General features: G+C 46.0%; 2 protein-coding genes across 2 annotated transcripts in view; both read right to left on the bottom strand.

Moving 5' to 3' along the window:
* slc9a1b (solute carrier family 9 member A1b) lies at window positions 1-5,517 on the bottom strand. Its single transcript, XM_077590574.1, has 12 exons — window positions 5,014-5,517; window positions 3,685-4,145; window positions 3,362-3,612; window positions 3,026-3,243; window positions 2,762-2,958; window positions 2,576-2,665; window positions 1,532-1,602; window positions 1,301-1,462; window positions 1,124-1,232; window positions 939-1,034; window positions 724-799; window positions 1-641 (listed from the first exon to the last, which is right to left on the bottom strand). The coding sequence occupies exons 1-12, from the start codon at window positions 5,309-5,311 to the stop codon at window positions 457-459; spliced, it is 2,214 nt and encodes a 737-aa protein (XP_077446700.1). The 5' UTR covers window positions 5,312-5,517; the 3' UTR covers window positions 1-456.
* A 3,323-nt stretch (window positions 5,518-8,840) lies between these two features.
* LOC144067190 (poliovirus receptor homolog) overlaps window positions 8,841-20,608 on the bottom strand; it is a 41,941-nt gene continuing 30,173 nt past the window's right edge. Inside the window, exons 7-10 of the mRNA XM_077590731.1 lie at window positions 11,566-11,695; window positions 11,364-11,421; window positions 10,433-10,534; window positions 8,841-10,271 (exon numbers count right to left, since the gene is read on the bottom strand). Of these exons, the coding sequence (XP_077446857.1) occupies window positions 10,128-10,271; window positions 10,433-10,534; window positions 11,364-11,421; window positions 11,566-11,695 (434 nt within the window). The 3' untranslated portion in view covers window positions 8,841-10,127. The remainder of the gene's footprint in view (window positions 10,272-10,432; window positions 10,535-11,363; window positions 11,422-11,565; window positions 11,696-20,608) is intronic.

Raw genomic sequence — 20,608 nt, 5'->3', positions numbered from 1 at the left:
GGTCCACCTGTGTGGAGTTTGCATGTTCTCTCCGGGCCTGCGTGGCTTTTCACCGGGTACTCCGGTTTCCTCCCACATTCCAAAGACATGCATGGTAGGCTAATTGGACACTCTAAATTGCCCCTACCTGTGATCGGTTGTCTCCTTGTGCCCTGCGATTGGCAGGCCATCAATTCAGGGGGTCCCTCAGCTGGGATAGGCTCCAGCACCCCCTTGCAACCCTAGTGAGGATAAAGCGATTCAGAAAATGAGAGATTTTTAAGGCAATTTTAACAGTAAGGCTTATAGGAGCCGGCTTAAATGCGAGAAAAAAACTTATTTTTGTACTGAAGTACCACTCCAGTGCCACAAGATGTCGCCAAAGATTCGCATAATAGGAATTGACTCATTGGTAAATCTTTGTTGTTTTGAAACGTGTTGTTGAGGGGGGGAGCAAAAAAAAGGTCTTTTGTGTCTTCACACTGGACCGGGGTCACTAAGACGACGTAGCGCCACGTGTCGCTGCTGCTCTTCCTCCTCCTCCTTCTCCTCTTCCTCCTGGTTCCGCGGGGGGACGGCGTCGGGCGAGCCGGGGTTGGTCCGGGCCTCCGTCGACTCTCTCGCACTTTCGTCGCCGTCGTCGTACGTGTACACGCGATGTTCTGAAAAGAGGTTTTGGGGTATCAGCCTTGCACGGCACAAGCGAGAAAAAAAACAAACAAACAAAAAAACAGGAGGGCGGACCTGGTTGGAAGGCAACCCGTCTCACAGAGGGAGGAGCTTCCGGCCTTTTGGCGGGCACCGTCAGGTAGTGGCTCATCTGCAACAAAAAATGTTTTTTTTGGTGTGTATTTTCATTTTTTTTTTGTTCGGAGGCTCACTTTTCCTTCAGCGTCAAGGTGAGATCATAATATTAAAAAGGAGGAAAGTTTTATGAGATATTGTCCAAGCGTTCTCACCCTCCTCCCCATCTCGGCTCGCTTCCGAAAACGCGCTTCGCTCACGTCGTCTTCGAAGGGGTCCACCATCAGGTCGTGCCTGCTGTACGAACGCAGCTGCAGACCCGAAAAGACAAAGAGCGGCGCGTCAAAATGTTTCCGACGGTCGAGCGGTGGTGGAAAAAAAACAAGCTAAAACCGCCTACCCGTTGTCTGTCCTTTTGCATGTTGGAGTGCAGCATCTTTCGGATTTCCTTCTGGCGAGCCTCGAAGACGTCGGCCCTGCGCAGGGACGGGAATCGGGGCTCCGTGTGGCTAGGGGGTGGCAAAATCCATCAGCGGGGAGTAGAACACGGCGGCCACCCTGGCGAACCGAGACTTACGGCGCGGCGGGCTTGAAAATGTTGACACCGCCGCCGCTCTCGACCAGCATCAAGGCCTGCTTCATCTCCATCTTGTTGTAGAAGGAGAGCAGCTGCGGCTCGGTGGAACGCTCGCCGGAGATCAGCCATTTCTTCACGTAGGCTTTGTTGAAGCGACTCAATCTGAAGCCAGAAGAAAAAAGTATGATTGTTGGATGATGTAGGGAATGATTTCACAAGTTCCTTTCCTACTTGTCTTTCCAATGGTGGTGTCCGTAATGGCCGCAGACGTCCTCAATTCCCACCAGAAGATGATCCAGGAACTAAAAGGAAAACATTTGTTAGCTAAATGACATCATTTTGTTCTTTCAGAAGTTCCATGTGTCCAAGATCTGAAGAAAAAATACTCTTTTGTGTCCTAAAATCTCATTTTTCTCAGGTCAAATTGACTATACTATTTTGTTTTTTAAGAAAAAAAAAGTCTTACTATACTATGTCGTTTTTAAAGAAAAAGGCCTTACTATACATGGTCGTTTAAAAAAAAAACTTATGATACTATGTCGTTTTTTTAAGAAAAAAAACCTTACTATGTCATTTTTTAAGAAAAAAGCCTTACTATAATGTCATTTTTTTTAAAGAAAAAAGCCTTACTATACATGGTCGTTTTTAAAAAAATGCCTTACTATACAGTCTTTTTTTTTTAAAGAAAAATGCTTTACTATACTGTCTTATTTTTTAAGAAAAAAAGCCTAACTTTACTATTTCGTTTTTTAAGAAAAAAAGCTTTACTATACTATGTCGTTTTTTGTTTTTTTTTTAAAGAAAAAAGCCTTACTATAATGTCATTTTTAAAAAAAGCCTTACTATACATGGTCGTTAAAAAGCCTTACTATAGTACTGTCTTTTTTTTAAAGAAAATAAGCCTTACTATACAATGTCGTTTTTTAAGAAAAAAAGCCTTACTATACATGGTCGTTTAAAAAAAAAAAAGCCTTACTATACTATGTCGTTTTTTAAGAAAAAAAGCCTTACTATACTATGTCGTTTTTTAAAGAAAAAAGCCTTACTATACTGTCATTTTTTAAGAAAAAAAGCCTTACTATACTATGTCGTTTCTTTAAGAAAAAAGCCTTACTATACTGTCATTTTTTAAGAAAAAAGCCTTACTATACATGGTCGTTTTTTAAGAAAAAAAGCCTTACTATACTATGTTGTTTTTTAAGAAAAAAGGCCTTACTATACTATGTCATTTTTTAAGAAAAAAAAGCTCATTGGTAAACTCTTTGCCCTTTGCACCTGCGTGTGGATCTCCTCGTTGATGGAGCCGTCGCATTCCCTCTTCTTCTTCACTTCCAGAAGCTCCACCAGAGGCCTGATGGTCATCCCCTGGAAAGAAAAAGAAAAGAAAAGCGTTCCAACCAGTCCAAGCCGGTCCTGCTCGCGCTTTGGCGTGGCCGCCCCCCCCCCCCCCCCTCCCCTGACCTGGACAAAGACAGTGAAGAAAATGACGGTGATGATAGCGGTGAGGAACAAGCGCTTCATCTGGTGCTGGGTCAGCAGGAAGCCCAGCGAGAAGGCGATGGCGCCTCGCAGGCCCCCGTAAGCCACGATGAACTGGTCCTTCTTGGTCAGCTTGACGATGCGGAACTTGTTGACCACGTACGTCAGGCCCACCACGCCTGGAGGAGGGGCAGGCGGGCCTCGGTTCAAGCGGTCGGTCCCGGAGATCCTTGCTCGCTCGCTCACCCAGGACTCTGGAGACCAGGCACAGGACCACGGTGACAGTGACGAAGGTCCAGTTCCACTCGTGCGGTCCCGCCACGGTGGACACGCCCAGGAAGATGAAGATGAGGGTCTCGCTCACGCTGCTCCACATCTTCATGAAGTACTTGACGGTGGTGTAAGACTTGTGCGAGATGTTGGCCTCCACGTAGGGGCGCATGATCACGCCGCACGCTATCAGCCTGCGGCGGGACGCGGGAGTTTTAACGGAACGCCGGGCGTCGTGGGAAAAGCGGACCCCGGCGCGGTGGGCGGGGCGACTTTCGCCGTCGGGACCACTTCCGGGCGCCGGGAACTCACGACATGATGCCCGACAGGTGGAAGACCTCGGCCGACAGGTAAGCCATGTAGCTGTAGAGGAAGACGAAGAGCGGCTCGATGACGCGCGTGCGCGAGGTGAAGCGGGAGGTGAAGGCGCCCAGCAACCCGTAGACCACGCCGATCAGGACGCCACCGCACGACACGGCGAAGAAGCTCAGCACGCCCAGCAGGGCGTCGGCGATGGTGACCGTGCCGGCGTGGGAGAATTCCTCGAAGAGGTGGTAGAGAACCTGGGGGGTGGGGGAGGCGGGGGTTTTTGGTGAGCGGGTCGGCCGGGGTCTCGGAGCCCGCCGCGTCCTCACCACCGTGACGGCGTCGTTGAGCAGGGACTCCCCGAAGACCAGGATGTACAGCAGCTCGTTGATGTGGATCTCCTCGAAGACGGCCAGCACGGCCACGGGGTCCACGGCCGACACGATGGAGCCGAAGAGCAGGCAGGAGAGCAGGTCGGCGCCGGCCAGCCGGCCCCCCGCCAGCAGGCAGACGGCGTAGATGGCCCCGCCCACGAAGAACGCATTCCACAGGGTCCCCGCCACGGCCAGGACCAGGATGGTGCCCAGGTTCTCGGCGAAGGGGCGGACGGGCAGGAAATAGCCGGCGTCCAGGATGATGGGCGGCAGCAGGTAAAGGAAGAAGAGCCGACTGTCCAGCACGGGCGCCGTCTGCCGGACCGCCTTGATGGCGCCGCCTACCAGCAGCCCCACCAAGATCAGCAGGCAACTTTCGGGGACCACCCGCGACACTCGGGGGATGACGTGGAAACCTGGCCCCGCCCGAGGGAAAATCTCAATTTAGGGTGACAAGCTAGGCCCAACTCCAGGTTCTTGTGTGGGCCGCAATCGAGGATATAGCCCCCTAGTGGCGCGCGACCTTCACTTCACGTAGACGTACAGTGCGTACAGTACTTCCCCGCACTCTCCGATCGAGACGCACTTTTGTTATCGAACGGCGCATTAGCACAGGAAGTAGGACCGGCCCTCCTGGCCGCCAGCAGGACGCGTAGATAAGACAACCGTCAGCGGGGAGTCGACACACCCGCGGCCGAGGGCCTTCTCCAGACTTGAAAGCCACCTTATTTAAAAGGAGGTCACCCGCAGGGACAATGAATCCGGCGGTCTTGGTAGCAAACGGCGGCTCGGAGTTTTAAAAAAAAAATGGTGACCTTACAATACCGTACTTGGAATTTGTATCGGGGCCCAATATGACTTTGTTTGGAGAATCAGATTTAGTCGCCAGATAGTAATCGGGTGCGTTTATAGCTGCTAGAAAAAGTCGTAACTTGTACTCTTTGGAAACTAATTATCAACTCGAAAGACTGATAGTAACAGAGCCTCGTGTAATATTTGGAACGTACTTTTTTCAGGAGGTACCGGCGGGGTTGACTTTAATTCGACAAAATAGGTGTTCTTTACTGTTTTTTGGCATAGAATTAGCAAAACATATTGAGAGAAAAAAAGAAACAAGGACTGGAAGTTTGGGGGGAAGAAGAAAAAAAGCCCAGACCTAGCATTTCTGGCTACGGCCCTTGCTAGGAATCCACCTGTTTCCATTTTGATGTCAAATCACCAATGTTATTGTTTTTGTTTTGTTCCTAGTGACGCCAGAGCATCATTGTTTAAAGGGACACTCACCGAGTTTCATGAGCAGGGCCAGGAGGATCCATAACGACACCTCAAAGGGAGTCCGGACGTGTTCGTAGTTGAAAGACAGAACCGGAAAAGCCTTGGTGGCGTTGCCCCGACGTCGGTGGTGCTCGTCGTCGTCCTCCTTCTCGTCTTCGCGCCAAGCGCCGCGCGATTGGTTGTTCGGCACATTCGCGCTAAAAACGGTGCAAACCAAAAGCGCCAGGAAAAGGGGGGGAATCAGGCACGTCAAACCGGCTCGACGTGGACCCAAATCGGCGTGGTGGTGGTCGTGGCGGCGGGCCATGACGATGAAAAGGAGGAGAAGGTGGTGGAGGTGGAGGAGGAGGAGGAACGCGTAAAATTACGCGCAGAGCTTTTCACGGTGGGAGGAGATGTACCCATCATCACATTTCCAACAAGATAATGTAGTGGGCGTGTGGAAAACAACTTTGTTATCCCATAAATGCGGAGATGGGAGCATCCATCATCAGTTCATCCCTCCGAGTGAGAAAAAACAACAGTGAGCCAGCGTTTTTTTTTGTTTTCCCACACTCCCACTCACCCCTCTCGCTCCGAAATGACATCCAGTGGGAAAAAATGTCAGACAGACCCTAAATAGTTTGAAGTGCTAGGAAATGCTATTTTAAAATGATATTCAGATACAAATCCATGCCAAAAGCCCCGAGAAAAGTCATAAAATCGGATGAGGCAGGTTGTGATTTGACTTCCAAATTTGTACAGTAATACCTCGTGATACAACATGCTCGTGGTACGATGAAAATTTCCATCGAATAATTTGCTCGCGATACGATTAAAATTTCGAGATGCGACAAAGCCAGGTGGCCATGACATGAGAGGCTGCTTATCATTGTAGCTTATGTCTTTTTTGCCACATCTCTTTTGTGTATAACTACTATATCTACGAGGACTGAACGATTTATTCGGACGAGTTTTGACCAGGAAACGCATAACGCGCATGCGCGGGCAAAAAGAGGGCTTTCTGGGTAATGAAGTATACTCGTGCACACAACACCCATAGGCAATAGCATCCTTTCTCAGAATAAAACTTCATTACCCACAATCAATACGTGGGTAAGGACAGCTATTGCATTTCCTGTTATTCTTTCTAAGGAAAGAACGTCCCGCGATCGTTCTTTCAAGATTATTTCTAGTTGGCAAGTGGTCGTGCGTTATCCTATTGTGAGGACATTTGTGTGCATCATTTTGGGAATATTTTGAAGGCAATACAACAGCAAACAGTCCATCGATAGCGAACGTGAGGGTGGAGGCGTGGCAAACCGCTAACCCGGAAAACGAAGGTAACAAAAGACAAAACTAGAATTCAGTTTTGTGTAAAGTTACATTAACCGCATGTTTGAGTGTGTCTGTTTATATTTATCCAAGTTAATTTAAATTTGTTTGTTCGTTTACGAGTGCCGTGGATAAAGTGCCCCCGAACAGCCTCCGTGTGTCGTTGTGTCTCCCCTCCGCAAAATGCGTCTAATTTTACATCTACTAAACACATTTTATTACTATTAAACCACTCGTTATTTATTAGTTTGTCAATATATGGCGAATTAGAAGAAAACATTTTTTTTCCAATCCAATATCCTGTTTTTGGTGTTTTTTCAGAGGGTTGGAACGAATTAATTTGTTTTCAATTCATTTCAATGGGAAACGTTCGCTCGAGTTACGAAAAGCTCGACATACGATCTCAGTCTCGGAACGGATTACGATCATATGTCGAGGTACCACTGTACCTAATTTATCGCAGTTAATAGGTTCCGAGACCTGCCGGATCAGGAAAAACCGTGAAATAAGGGATAGTGTTTTATGATTTCAAAGCAGACCCGCGTTTTGAAGAATTTGAGAAGTGCAGCTGTCGAATGACCCCGCTGAAACGTGTCAGGAAAATTCCTCCGTGGGCTCAACGAGTCGAGAGATTTTAGCCGCTCGCTCGACCGTGTCCAAATGTTTTTGTTGCCTGGCGCAACGGCGCGTTTAAATGGACAGTAGACAAGCAGACCCTTGCATTCACGACAACAACAAAGACGAAAATAACAACAAGAGAATTCCCTCCAAAATACCAATCATCAAACCAGGACACCCTTGGACTAGTTTTCAGTTTTTATTTGACAAGACATGATTTAGGGCGTCCCCGCCTGGTGCCCCAAGTCGGCTGGCATAACTCTTCGGCACCCCCCGCGACCCTTGTGAGGATATGCTCTCCAGAAAACGAATATTTCACCAGACAAGAATGTACAAAACGTGTTGGCTCGCTAACATGGCCTTCCGACCCCCAAAAAACGTACAAAACAAAAAGTCGGGACAAATAAAAAGGAAACGACGTCCCCGAGGCCAAAAACTCCAAAAGGAAAGGAAAAAGAAAAACAAAAACAAAAACAAAAATAAGGCACGTGCGGCGGCTCCGTGACAAACAACGGACGGTCTTCAACCCCTTTCGCTAATACGTTGCCTTGGGCGGATTTTCAAGCGTAAAGGTCAAAGAAAAGCATACTGGAGCGCCCCCTGGTGGCCAAAGAACACGCACCAAAACACTTTCAATTCTTCACATTCCGGTTTTTTTGTCGTTTGCTTCCTTTGAGGGCGATTGACATCCAATTTGTTTGAAAATGGCCACATATTCTTCAATGCTTGGAAATAAAAATGCTAATTAGTGCTATTTTTCTCATGGAAAACAAACAGATGGCGTTCCGATACTTTTGGAGGACCACGGCGGCGCCGCTGGGTAAAAGCGAATTTCGACAAACAAAACATCACTTGCCGTGCGCAATACGCAAAATTTTCACATTTTAATCTTGACAGGGAACCAAACGTTACTCTTCGACGTTAACCACAAAAGTGGAATGTTTCCATTTTGTTACATTTGAAGCAAAATCCTTTTCAAGTCCAACTTTTTCACATTGGCGGATTTTTCTTCAAATGTGCGCTAGTATTTCACATGGCATGCAATAAAACAACAAACATGATGGTCACCAAATCAACACCACAACCTTGAAATGGATCACATGACATTTCAATCCACAACTTTTTCCAGTACACTTCATTTAAAAAGGCAACAAAAACAGTTAAAAAAAACTCCCCATTTTCAGCTGTGTGTTTGATCACAAATATTTTTCCTTCTTTTTTAACGAAAACGAGCTTGCAGCCAAACAACTTTGGAAACGAACAAGCCAATCGTCATGCCATGCACATTTACATAATTCAAGTCCACACGCTTCATTAATACTAGCATTATTATTCCCATTTTCTTGTGTTCGGTGACAACGTTTCCCGAAAACCACCGTACTTTTTTAAAATTATTTTTTTACACCGATAATTATGGATCATGGTGATTATTATTCAATATGAGCGGTACTATTTACACGGTTGGTCATTTGGTACGAGTTTGACATCCACTGTCATGGCAGTAAAATACTCCAGTCGTACCTCTACTTACGAAATGAATTGGCTTGAAAATTTTGTAAGTAGAGGTGTACTATCTGTGTGTGTGTGTGTGTGTGTGTGTAAATATGTGTCATGTTGCATTTGTACAGTTTTTAATCGCTTAATAAGGGGAATTCAAAATAAAATAATGGATAAGGAAATGCATTTACGTTTTGGCATATTAAACATTTCAAAAATTGATTAAAAAATGACAATTATTGATTTTAAAAGGGGGAAAATCACGAAATTTAATATACATAGGACCATTTTAGATATAATATTTAGATTTTTTTTAAATGGATTAAAAGCCCTGAATATTCCGTTTTTATAGATATAAAACAATGTTTATTTTAGCTTTTTTAAAATATATTTTTAGATTTTAAAAAATGATTTTTGAACTAAAAACACAGAAAAAATGGATTAAAAAATGACAATTATTGATTTAAAAGGGGGAAAATCAGGAAATTTAATATGCATCTATAATCTTCATTTTAATTTGCTCCTAAAACAGAAAGTCGGCACTCATTTACTTTCTCGGACCGCACAAAATGATGCGGCGGGCCAGATTTGGCCCCCGGGCCGCCACTTTGACACCTGTGACCTAGAGGAATTCGTAAGTAGAGGTATGACTATTTCCCTTCACCTGCTTTGGGGAAACTTCATTAAGGACGCCGTCCGACGCGACCAAAGCACGACGGCGACTTTTGAGCGACGGATTAACGCGAGCGGGGCGCTCGTCGCCTCCACATTTGCGATGCGGCGCCTCCGATGATCGTCATTTGCGTGTTGTGATTACGTCCGTCGGATGCCTAATGAGGCGTCCCGCGTGTGTGCGTACATACACACGCACATGATTGTGTTACATTCCATGTGATGGAGGCTTAAATGTGCTTGTGCATGTGTGTGTGTGTGTGTGTATGTTAAGAGAAATACAATAAAACAACACTAGAGTGGAATGTTTCTTGATAACGGACCTGCCTCTAAATCAGGGGTGGGGAAACTTTTGGACGGAGGAAGCAGTCAACAATTCCTATTTTTGTTCCTGGACTGTTGAGTCAGAATTTAAAAGTCCAAATTGATCAAAATGTCTACATTTTGGTGTCATTCCACCACTATTGAAGGCTTTGAATTCTAATCAAAGAGTATCAATGAGAGTATGTATGCAGAAGAGTCTAATAATGATTAACCAACGTGTGGAGATCACATTTTTGGTTGTCAAAGACCATCATGGCGGTTAAAGTGGCCACATGTGGCTCTCGAGCCATAGGTTCCCTACCCCTGATTTAGAAGAAGCTCGTGTGCTGTTAGTGTTGATTAGCGAGCGCTTAGGGCTGGGCACGGGTTTCAGAAATAATATCTCTTGATTAAAGGTCATTTCTCAGGGAGATAAAAAAAAAACAGCTCATTTCACTATTGTTATTTTGGTGTAAGTTTTGTCTCGGTTTTTGATCAAATCAGAAATGCCACTTTTACACTCCAGTTTTTTTTCCTCTTCTTTGGTTGCTGCGACTTATAGTCCATAAAATACGCTCGTATATTTTCATCACGTAAAACAGAAATTAGGGCGGCTTTTGAAATAAAATGTATAATTTTGGTGACCCGGCCCTAAACGTGGCTTTTACGCTCGTCGTTGAAAAGTGGCGTCACGGCACCCCCCCTCCCTACCGCGTGCCTCACACGTACATGGCCGGCGACACGAAGCTCTCGCCGCGAGCGATGTTGGCGGTGGGCGGAGACGGCGGACGGGGCGAGTGCGGGTCGTCGGGCGATGGAGGTCCGCCGCCGTTGGGCGCGCCGCGGGAGTCGCCTGCCGAATTCTGACGGAACACGGAAAGACGCGTTGGCGCATTTGCCACACCGTCAATAATAACGTCCAATTTGAACAAAATTGCTGTGAATTGGCATCATCGACAACATTTGTGGCATTTGCACGAGCATAAAGTCCCGTTGTTATTGTTTGGCAATTTCCATGACTTACCGCGACAGGTTGTCTTCCCGTGGGCTCGTAGTAGACGTCCCCCGCCGGGCGGAGCGGCGCCATCTCGGTGGCGGCGGCGGGCGTTTCTGACGTCTTGTCCAGCTGCGGGAACCACCACAAAGAATATCGACATACGGTCTACGCATCAATAAAAGCCAACAATGGCCATGAGCAGTTTCACTGAGCCGACTTGTGAGTGTAGAAGAGTTTGTATGTACATGCGTTGTCCCTTTAAGAAGCTACGTCAGTCAGGGTCTTAACAAGTTCTCCAACAAAAAACAATAAAAGTCCGGGAAATTTGGAGCTTTTCTTTAGCCTAATAATTACTAGGGCATTAAGTATGACTAAATAGTAATTCGCAGTTTGTATTTAGGGAATTTCAGCAACGATTTAAATGGTAATTATCACTAACCTTCCGGGCGCCCAAAAGACTGGCGACCAATCGACCGTGTACCTTGCAAAGCCACCCCTGCCTGGTATAAACTGTCAAGAGCCAATTCAAGACTTTTTTTGGACCTATTTCAAACATTGGCCATCAAAGTGCAAACTTTTGACCATTTTGACTCATTTAAGAGCACCTTTGTTGAATGTTATTTCACCCATTTCATCATACGCAGCTGTGTATCATGACAATAAAGGCTTTTGATTTGATATAAAGGCGTAGCATCCCATAAGACTGGGCTTTTATTTCAAACTATTCCACAAAATGTAGCTTTTCATAAAGAGCAAGCCTTTCCGCAATACTAGTGTCCCACAAGTGCAATCAGTGGATTGGCGTCAGGTGCTTCTCGTAGCCCAACCCCCACTGATTCAATTTTGTCAGCTATGTCTGTGCTGGATGGCTTGGAAAGCACAAAGCAGCCAGTTCAAGCCCCCCAAAACATCAAAACCAATCAAAATAGCACTTGTAGATGGGGTGATTGACACTCACCAGCTGCGTGGATCCGTCCATCTTCACGGGGGGCGGCGGCTTGTGCTTAGGGGGGCCACTGATGGGACAACAAACGAGCAACGTCAACTGTCAATCGCGGCCTCCAAGCCGCTTTGACCGGGCAAATGAACGTTCGTTGGATTGGACGTTTAATCAGTTCAATGACAATCCAGTTGAATTCTGGAAGCGGACGACAACTTACTCGGCGTCACGCCGGCGTCGGCGGATGAAGACGACGAGGCCCGCCACCACGCCGATGACGGCCAAGGCGCCAAGGAGAGCGCCGATCAGGGCGCCCGTGGACAGGCCCGGCGCCATGCGGCGCTCTTTTTCTGTCGGGGGCGACACAAGACGTCTTTTGACTTCATTTTCAATTCGGCACGTTCATTCATGCATTCATTTTCTTAACTGCTTTATCCTCACGAAGGTGGCGGGGGGCGCTGGAGTTTGTCCCTGCTGACTTGGGGGGGCACCAGGTAGGGGAGGGACACCCTAAATCGGCGGCCAACCAATCGCAGCCATTCACGGTCACGCTCATAGCTAAGGGCAATTTAGAGTGCTAAATTAGCCTAGCATGCATATTTTTGGAATGTGGGAGGAAACCGGAGCACCCGGAGAAAACCCACGCAGGCCTGGGGAGAACATGCAAACTCCACACAGGTGGACTGACCTGGATTCGAACCCAGGATCCCGGAACTGTGAGGCCGGGGCGCCAACCACTTCTCCACCGCCACAGGATTAAAAATAAATAAAAATAAAAAAAGTTTATGCGCTTCTCCTTTATGACCAGCAGGTGGCACTGTGTCCTTGGCGTACGGAAGAAGCCAAGAGCGTCAAGCGAATCATTTCAGACGCACCCTGAAGGCACCGACCTGCACGTTTCCGAGAAGGACACTCGCGAGACCTTAGCTTTTGATTAAAAAAAATAATAATAATTTAAAAAAATGTAAAAAAAAAAATCTCCAAAAAATCCCCACCCTTTCCAAATCCAAAGGACTGGACTTTTATGAACGTCAATGGCAGCTAGTGAGGTCACAAGTGCACTTTGTCTGGACCAGTGATTAATGAACCCAATGAGTCGAAAACCAGCCTAAGCGCCCCCGCGGATTGGACAGCTCGTGCCGTCCATGGCGGCCAAGAAGTTGAAGGGGAAAAGGACAAACGGGAAGCCTTTATCATTGATTTGGAAAGAGTAGGAAGATGAGACAGAAAAGGACACCATCTTTCCTCTTTGTCCTCTTTATCCTTTTTGTCCTCTTCCCTCCTTGCGGCCTTTTGACCTTTTGACCTTTCCCCCCGCTTTGATCCAGACTGCCCTCCCTCCCACCAGGACCGCCTAACGCCCCCCTCCCCTCCTTCCTTCCCACAACTTGAGATTTTCCCAGCGCCAGTCCAAAATATTAGCATTAGCACTAGCATTAGCACGTCGGCCCGCTCCCATTTACAGACAAATTGACTTCACAGATGCCGACGAGCGCGAGTAGAGAAAACACCAATCCATAAACACCGCAAACAAGGACGCCCCCTCCCCCCGTACACCATAACACACACACACACACACACACAGACTTCTAAAATGATGAGTGCCTGGAAATGACGGCAATTACGGCGAATAAAGCGGCACGATTTCGGATGCTAAAAGCTTTTGTTCCTTTCGGTGGGACACTTGAAGAAGAAGAGGAGGATGAGGAAGGGCTGGAGGGGGGGTGGGGTGTAAAAATGATCAAAACAAACAAACAAAAAAAGGTGCGACGAGCCACTTTAGAGGATTTGAAGCTCGTTTGTTTGGGGTGCCAGAGCAAAAGCCACAAAAAAAGCACAAAACGGGAGGAAATCAGGAAATAAACATCAATTCAAAGGGCAAAGAAGAAGAAAAACGCATTCCAAAGGGTCCATTTTGGCCCCAACGAGTTTATACTTATTGATTTATGGGCGGAATTGGACGCCTGCCGCTAATGGCGGCGTCTTATTAGATGATGTATACGTATGATATCAAATATTCCGCCCAGACATGAGAAAAGCAAACAAACAAGCACACGGAAAAGTTAATTACCATAACTAGCATAATTGGCCAAATTGAACTTGCTATCAGAATAGCAATAAAAAAAATAGCAATAGACTTGCCAACCCCCCCCAAAATGTTTTTTTTCCTTTAATTGTTGTTTTTTCAAAAATGTTCCCAAATGACAGGCAATGATGCGCTCAGATAAACGGCATTGAAATTCCAGAAGGCAACACAAAAAAAGTCGAAAACGAAACAATAAAAGATGAAAAATCGCAGAGAAAAAAAATCAATAATTAAAGACGTGGCGCCGAATGGTTTCCTGCCGGCGGATGAAAACGTGACGTCGCATGGCCTCGCGCAATTAACGTGGCGTCGTGGGCTGGCCTCACGGGGACTCGACTCGGGGGGGGTCACGCTCGATGTCAAAGGCAAAGGCTAAGCCCCGCCTCCTATCACCTCGGTCACCATGAATTATGGATTTATGGACGCCGCGGGCACTTTTGGTCCCCGAGAGGGAGGCGGTCTCGGCACGGCGCCGTGGATTTTCATCTCCCCGCGCGCAACGCGACACCCAAAACACACAAATACGGCACTTATGTAAAGCCGAAGTTGCCGGCTCACGGGAAAATTTCCCAAATAAATGCGACCAGAGTACGAAATTTATCGGAAATCCCATCGCTATCATTTACAGAGGAGCGGAATCGGGTAAATGACTTTTTTTTAGAAGGAACTATTTTTAGATATGAACTCATTAATCCTCGGAGTGGGGTGCAAAAATATGTGAACGGGACATCCCTAGCATAGTCGATTTTTGCTTTGTAAAAATTCCCTGCTCTACTATGAGCTACTTTGGAATAAATAAATAAAGTCATGTATTCTTCCCTTTTGCTCGTTTGGCCCTGGGCTGGAAACGGCTCCAGCACCCCCTGGTGAGGATAAACTGCATGCAAAATGAATAAAAACCACGTACAGTTATACCTCTACTTACGAATGCCTCTAGGTACGTACGTTTCAGGTTACGAAATGTTTAATATGCAAATGAGTGACTCGAGATATGAAAAAAAAAAATCATTTCCTTATAATTTTCTCTCATTTTTGTGTGTCTCCTCACATCTTTCATACAAAATTTTAAAGCCATCTTTTTGGTTCAGGGGTGGGCAAACTTTTTGACTTGCGGGCCAGAATGGATACTAAAATTTGACAGAGGGGCCGGGCCAGGAGCATTTGGACACGCAATGTAATTTATCAAACCTGGGGATTGAAATAAGAAAAAAATCTGGAGTTAGTGCGCCATCTATCGGGGAAATGAGGATATTGCAGGGGAAAGGGAAATGAATCAGGTCATTTATTTTTACTATAATTTGGACAAGGTCGGCAGGGCCGGATTAAAAAGCCTAACAGGCCGTATGTGGCCCGCGGGCCGTAGTTTGCCCATGCCTGGTTTAGTTGCTAGTTGTGTGAGGACCGTGGAACCAATGAGAGAATTGACATATAAAGTACACCTCTACTTACGAATTTTTTCGTAACTTGAAAATTTCGTAAGTAGAGGTACGCCTGCACTATTTCTTTCAAGTAAACATGATTCAAAAGAACGGGCCGCGGGGGCGCCGAGTATTGACGGGACCCCCCCCGAGGCTGATCTCGGCTCGTGACGACGCAAACTGCCGGAAGGGGGCGCTAGCATGGTTAACTGGAGCTCCGCCCCAGACACGTCTTTATCCGTCAATGGTAACAAGCCGTACAATCCCGCGCTAAACTGCGGATCACGCGTCTGTGGTTTTTAGCGGCAGGCTCCCAGCGTATGGCGGCTGTCACGGCTGCCACGCCAAATATCACTCAGGCGTGTATTTACGCCGTTCGGAGTTCTCGCCGCTGCCGCCGCCGCCGTCCGTCCTTGCGAGCGGACGGGTCACCGCTTTCGCGGAGCCGGCGACACACGAGCCGGGGGCTAAAAATAGCACCATGGCTAATATCATTCGTACGCCGTCCACGTTAAGCCGGAGGGGAGGCGACCATGAGCCCGGTGGAGTCACGGAGGGTGCCGGAGTGCCCAAAAGAAAGGAAAGGAACGGATTGAGAAAATCTTTTCATTTAAAACTATGTGGCCTATATTAACAATAGGTCTTCTCATCTAAATTTGATCAGCAGGAATCACAAAAAGCTCCAAAATGATTCCAAAATGTAATTTTTCACACCAACCTCATGTCATGTCGGGCTTTTAAATGGCATCATTATATGACTTTTCTCCAAATATAGCTTAAATCTGCTAATATTACACCCAACAAGTAGATGCCCTCCAAAGCCAACAACTTTCCGGTTCATGTTAAAGAAAAATAAGCAACAAAATAAGCGTTTCACATTTTGAATCTAATAGTAAAGCTATAATTTTACCTTCATCATGTTTTGATTTTAACCTTGCAATACTTCAATTTTAATCTCGTTAATATTCATCAGAATTTTTCTCTCTAAACATTACATTGTATGACTACTACTATAACTTTGGAGCCAAGCGCCAGCCGGGATTCGAACCCGGCCCTCTTGGCACCCGGCCAAAACGAAAATGTCACCATGGCGTTTCTCCTCCATGCTAATCTCCGCCTCATTTGCATAATAAAAGGCGCTGGTGTCAATTGGAGTTAATATATGCTGATTTATCCCCCTCTCTCACCTTGACGACAAAAGGCAAGCCGGCAGGTTAAACGCATTAGCATTAGCTGTATAGCTTTTATTTTTAAATCTGATGATACATTTTGTGTGTTCGCGCTTGTGCCTGTTAGCAAGTGGGAAAAAAAATGGAAAGTGCGTGTGGAAGGCCAGAAAAGAGCGAGGTGGCGAGCGTGCATCTAGCGTACTTGGACATTCCCTCCCTTGATACTCGGCGAAGGTTCGAGCATTTGGCGGCCTGGGGCTAACGGCAGCTAGCTCGCACGGGCTGTCGGTAAAATTCTGAGCCGGTGTGAGATGCGCGGGAAAAGGAAGCGAGACTCGACGGGCGCATGCGGGAAAGTGGCTCGGAATGTTTGGAAACCATTCGACGCCATTTTCGCTTAAAAAAATATATATTCGATTGGCTCGGAATCTTATACGTTAAAAAAGTTTCTTCTTACATGCTACAGTGAATCAACGACATCATAGATGGAAGCGCAGCAAAGCCTTAACCTGTGATGTCATCGCCCCTGGTGGCTCCTCCCCCTCATTGCGTATGCGGTCCGCTTGGCGAGTTTGCGCCGGCCCGCCCGCCTGGGGGCAATCACGCTCCACTTTGCCCTCATTGTGTCATGCCGCCGTTCCTTCGTCCCCACCGCAATTTTGCCGCAAATCTCAATAAAATCGACGATTTAAGGTTGAGGCCAGTTTGGCTCCCTCTAGTGGCAGCGCCCCCAACTCCAACCCCAATAATGCGAAGGCTTGTTTCCGAAACACGTTAGTACGATTCAAACAAACCACTTTGATAGTCTCGTATGTGCCACATTAGCATGATATAGTTAGCGCTTTTCCACAAATGTTGCTGCAAATGGCTTTATAATACTTATTGATTTACGGCTAACCACATTGGGCGCGCACTCTCCTGCCTCTGAATCGTGGCACGGCCGCCATTTTTTCTATATTCGCTCTTTCCATAGAATTGAGGATGATAAACGTCTCACCGTGCGTTTAAATCTGTCTGCCCATCTAACATAAAACGCAAATACGCGGCATGTATGTTGGTAGCAGCCATTTTTCATGGAGTGACTTGTAGCAATTTTAGAAAAAAAATGCTATCATTTAGATTCCTAGTGCTGACTGTCACATCAACATCAAGAGTGGGCAGGTGCTCCTGATATATACACACACACACACACACCTGGGTGTCGACACAAACACAGTGATGCCTGTTGCCACGGAGATAAGCAAGCTCTCAATGGCAGGCCCCCGAGATTAGACTTGCGCTCGCAAACGGGCCCAAAATGACGAAATAGAACAAAACTATCTCTTCATGGCACACATCTCTAAACACACACACACACACACACACACACACACACACACACACACACACACACACACACACACACACACACACACACACACACACACACACACACACACACACACAAACATCTTGCACATGTAAACAGTCACACAGCGGGACATGCACAAAGGCCGATTTATTATCCACAAACTAGAATTAAACAAAAAAAACTACAATTAAAAAAGCAGACTTCTGCCTAAGACCATTTTAGATATAATATTTAGATTTTTTATTTTTAAATTGGATTAAAACAACTGGATCAAAAGCCTCAAAGTCAGTTTATATATATATATATATATATATATATATATATATATATATATATATAAAACTGTTTATTTGAACTTTTTTTTCTTAGTAGGGGAAAACATCTAATAATCATTTGTTTTGCATTTCCAATGGGATTTTTTTTTTAAAAATATATTCAATATTAAAGTGGAAAACCGAAAATATTTTTACATATTTATTTTTAGATTTGACAAAATGCTTTTTGACCTAAAAACACCAAAAGAAAAAAACTGGATAAAAAATTGCAATGATTGATTTAAAAAGGGGAAAATCAGGAAATATAATATACATCTATAATCCTCATTTGAATTTGATCCCAAAACAGAAAGTCGGCACTCATCATTGACTTACTCGGGCCGCACAAAATGAGGCGGTGGGCCAGATTTGGCCCCCGGGCCGCCACTTTGACACCTGTGGCCTAAGCAGTCAAACCCAAAGCTTCGACTAATCGAGTAAGAGCGGGCCAGCACAGACATTTAAACACTTGATCACGACTACGTTGTTGTTCATCTTTGTTTTCTTTTTGACTGGTCCCCTTTGCCACCCGCCAACGGGGCCCCCTACAGGCCTGGGCGGGGTTCTACAAGCTTAGCCCAGTGCTTTGTGGGTAACAGCCTGATGCGTGTGGCTCCATTAGAGGGGACAAATGGCCATTGTCTGCCCGTGCGCATCTTTAAAACATCTCTTTCGTCTTCTGCTCCCATTTTGTCCAATTTTGCCCCTTCTCTACTTCTGTGCACCCACACACACCCACACACACCCACACACACACCTACACACAAATCTATAGCCACTTTTCTTCTTGACAGAGGGCTAATGGGACTTTCTGTCTCATCCACACCATAAACGACCTTTTGGACACACCCACACATATTGTCAGCCTGCTGACCTCAATATCGTACGCAAGGGGGCGGAGCCATCGGACTTTAATACAATCATACCTCGTCATACGACCGCTCGTCATACAATATTCTCGTCTTACGACGGAAATTTCGATCGAATAATTCGCCCGTCATGCGATTAAAATTTTGTGACCAAGCCAGGTCTTTTTTGCATAACTTTCGTGTATAACAATATTTACGAGCACGGAACGATTAATTCAGACGAGTTTCTCCTAAGACCAGGAAACGCGCAACGCGCATGCGAAAAGAGGGCTTTCTGGGTAATGAAGTACACTCGTGCACACAACATCCATAGGCAATGGCAACCTTTCTCAGAATAAAACTTCATTACCCACAATCAATACGTGGGTAAGCTCAACTATTGTATTTCCTGTTATTCTTTCTAAGGAAAGAAGCTCCCGCGATCGTTCTTTAAAGACTATTTCTCGTTGGCAAGTGGTCGTGCGTTATCCTATTGTGAGGACATTTGTGTGCATCATTTTAGGAATATTTTGAAGGGAATAGTACGACAGCAAACAGTCCATCGATAGCGAACGTGAGGGTGGAGGCGTGGCAAACCGCCAACCCGGCCAGAACGAAGGTAACAAAAGATTACAACAAAATTAGAATTCAGTTTTGTGTAAAGTTACATTAAACGTATGTTTGAGTGTCTGTATATATTAATCCAAGTTAATTTAAATTTGTTTGTTCCGTTTACGAGTGCGTTGTCGTGGAAAAAAAAAGAATCCCCCCCGCACCCAATCGTCTTTGTCACCCGTCGGCGAAATCTGCCCAATTTTAGTTAGATTAAACACATTTTATTACTATTAAACCACTAGTTATGTGTTACTTTGTTAATAGATGGCGAATTAGAAGAAATAAAACATTTTTTTCCAATCCAATATCCTGTTTTTGGTGTTTTTTCAGAGGGTTGGAACGAATTAATTTGTTTTCCATTCATTTCAATGTAAAACGTCCGCTCGAGTTACGAGAATCTCGTCATACGATCTCAGTCTCGGAACGGATTACGATCATATGTCGAGGTACCACTGTATGTCCGTTTCTATTGATTCATATAGCTTAAAAAGGGTGTATCTTTGTCGCGTAAAAAAAATCCACAGGTTTTGAGTGCGGCCCTCTTCCAAGTGGCGCCATTAAAAAGTCATTTGCGTCTCCAGCCAGATCCAAAAGATGGAATCGGTGACCCGCTCGGTCCCATTTGGATGGAAATGAGGTGGCGAAGGAGGCGGTTCAACGGCTTCCTTAATCACCCGTCCAATAGGCTCGGACCTCCGTGCCCCTCCCGTCCGTCACGCAACGCCCGCTTGCCGTTGTTCAGCGAATCTGGCCAGAAGAAGAAATGCGGGTTCTCGGGCTGCACTTTTTCTCGCCCGAGACGCCACGGCAGCCAATGGCGCGGCTCCGTTTGTCCGCCAGTATTTATTAATTGAATTTTTTTTCAATGATGGCTAACGGCTCCCTTTTACAGCGCCACAGAGAAAAAAAAGAGAGAAAGATGAAGCGCCGAAAACGTCTGAGGGCGCTTTAGTGGTCTAATTGGCGCCAAGTGACTGTTGCGATGACGTCGGGGATAAAACGGCGTTCGACACTCGGCGCTTCCAAGGCGGCTAATGGCTTTCTTTTCAGCGCGGATCTTTCTTTTCACGGACCTTCCCACGCTCGCCGGCGAACGCCTTTTTATTAATAGAAGGGGAGAAAAAACAGCTCCTCCGGAGGCGGAGGTGAGAAGAGCGTCATGGACAGATCCCAAAAAGACGCCATTAACTAAAGCCACTTTATTTTCAAAGCCCCTCCTTATTTCCTTCTTTTTTTTTTTTACATATAAGCAAAAGACGTCACGTAACACACGCACATTTGATTCTCTACGGCCACGAGATTGAATTCCTCCACAAGCGACAAAAACGGCAGCAGCAAATGAACAAGGCAAACGTGTCAAAAATATGAACCCCCCAAAAAATGTACCCGATTCCACATGACTCGATCTAAGGCAGGAGGGTTCAAAAAATGAGAGGATGCTAAAAAAGAAAAAAAACCCTCA

The sequence above is a fragment of the Stigmatopora argus genome, chromosome 21 (assembly GCF_051989625.1).
Source record: "Stigmatopora argus isolate UIUO_Sarg chromosome 21, RoL_Sarg_1.0, whole genome shotgun sequence".
Lineage (NCBI taxonomy): Eukaryota > Metazoa > Chordata > Actinopteri > Syngnathiformes > Syngnathidae > Stigmatopora > Stigmatopora argus.
This window is presented reverse-complemented; position numbering and strand designations above follow the sequence as displayed.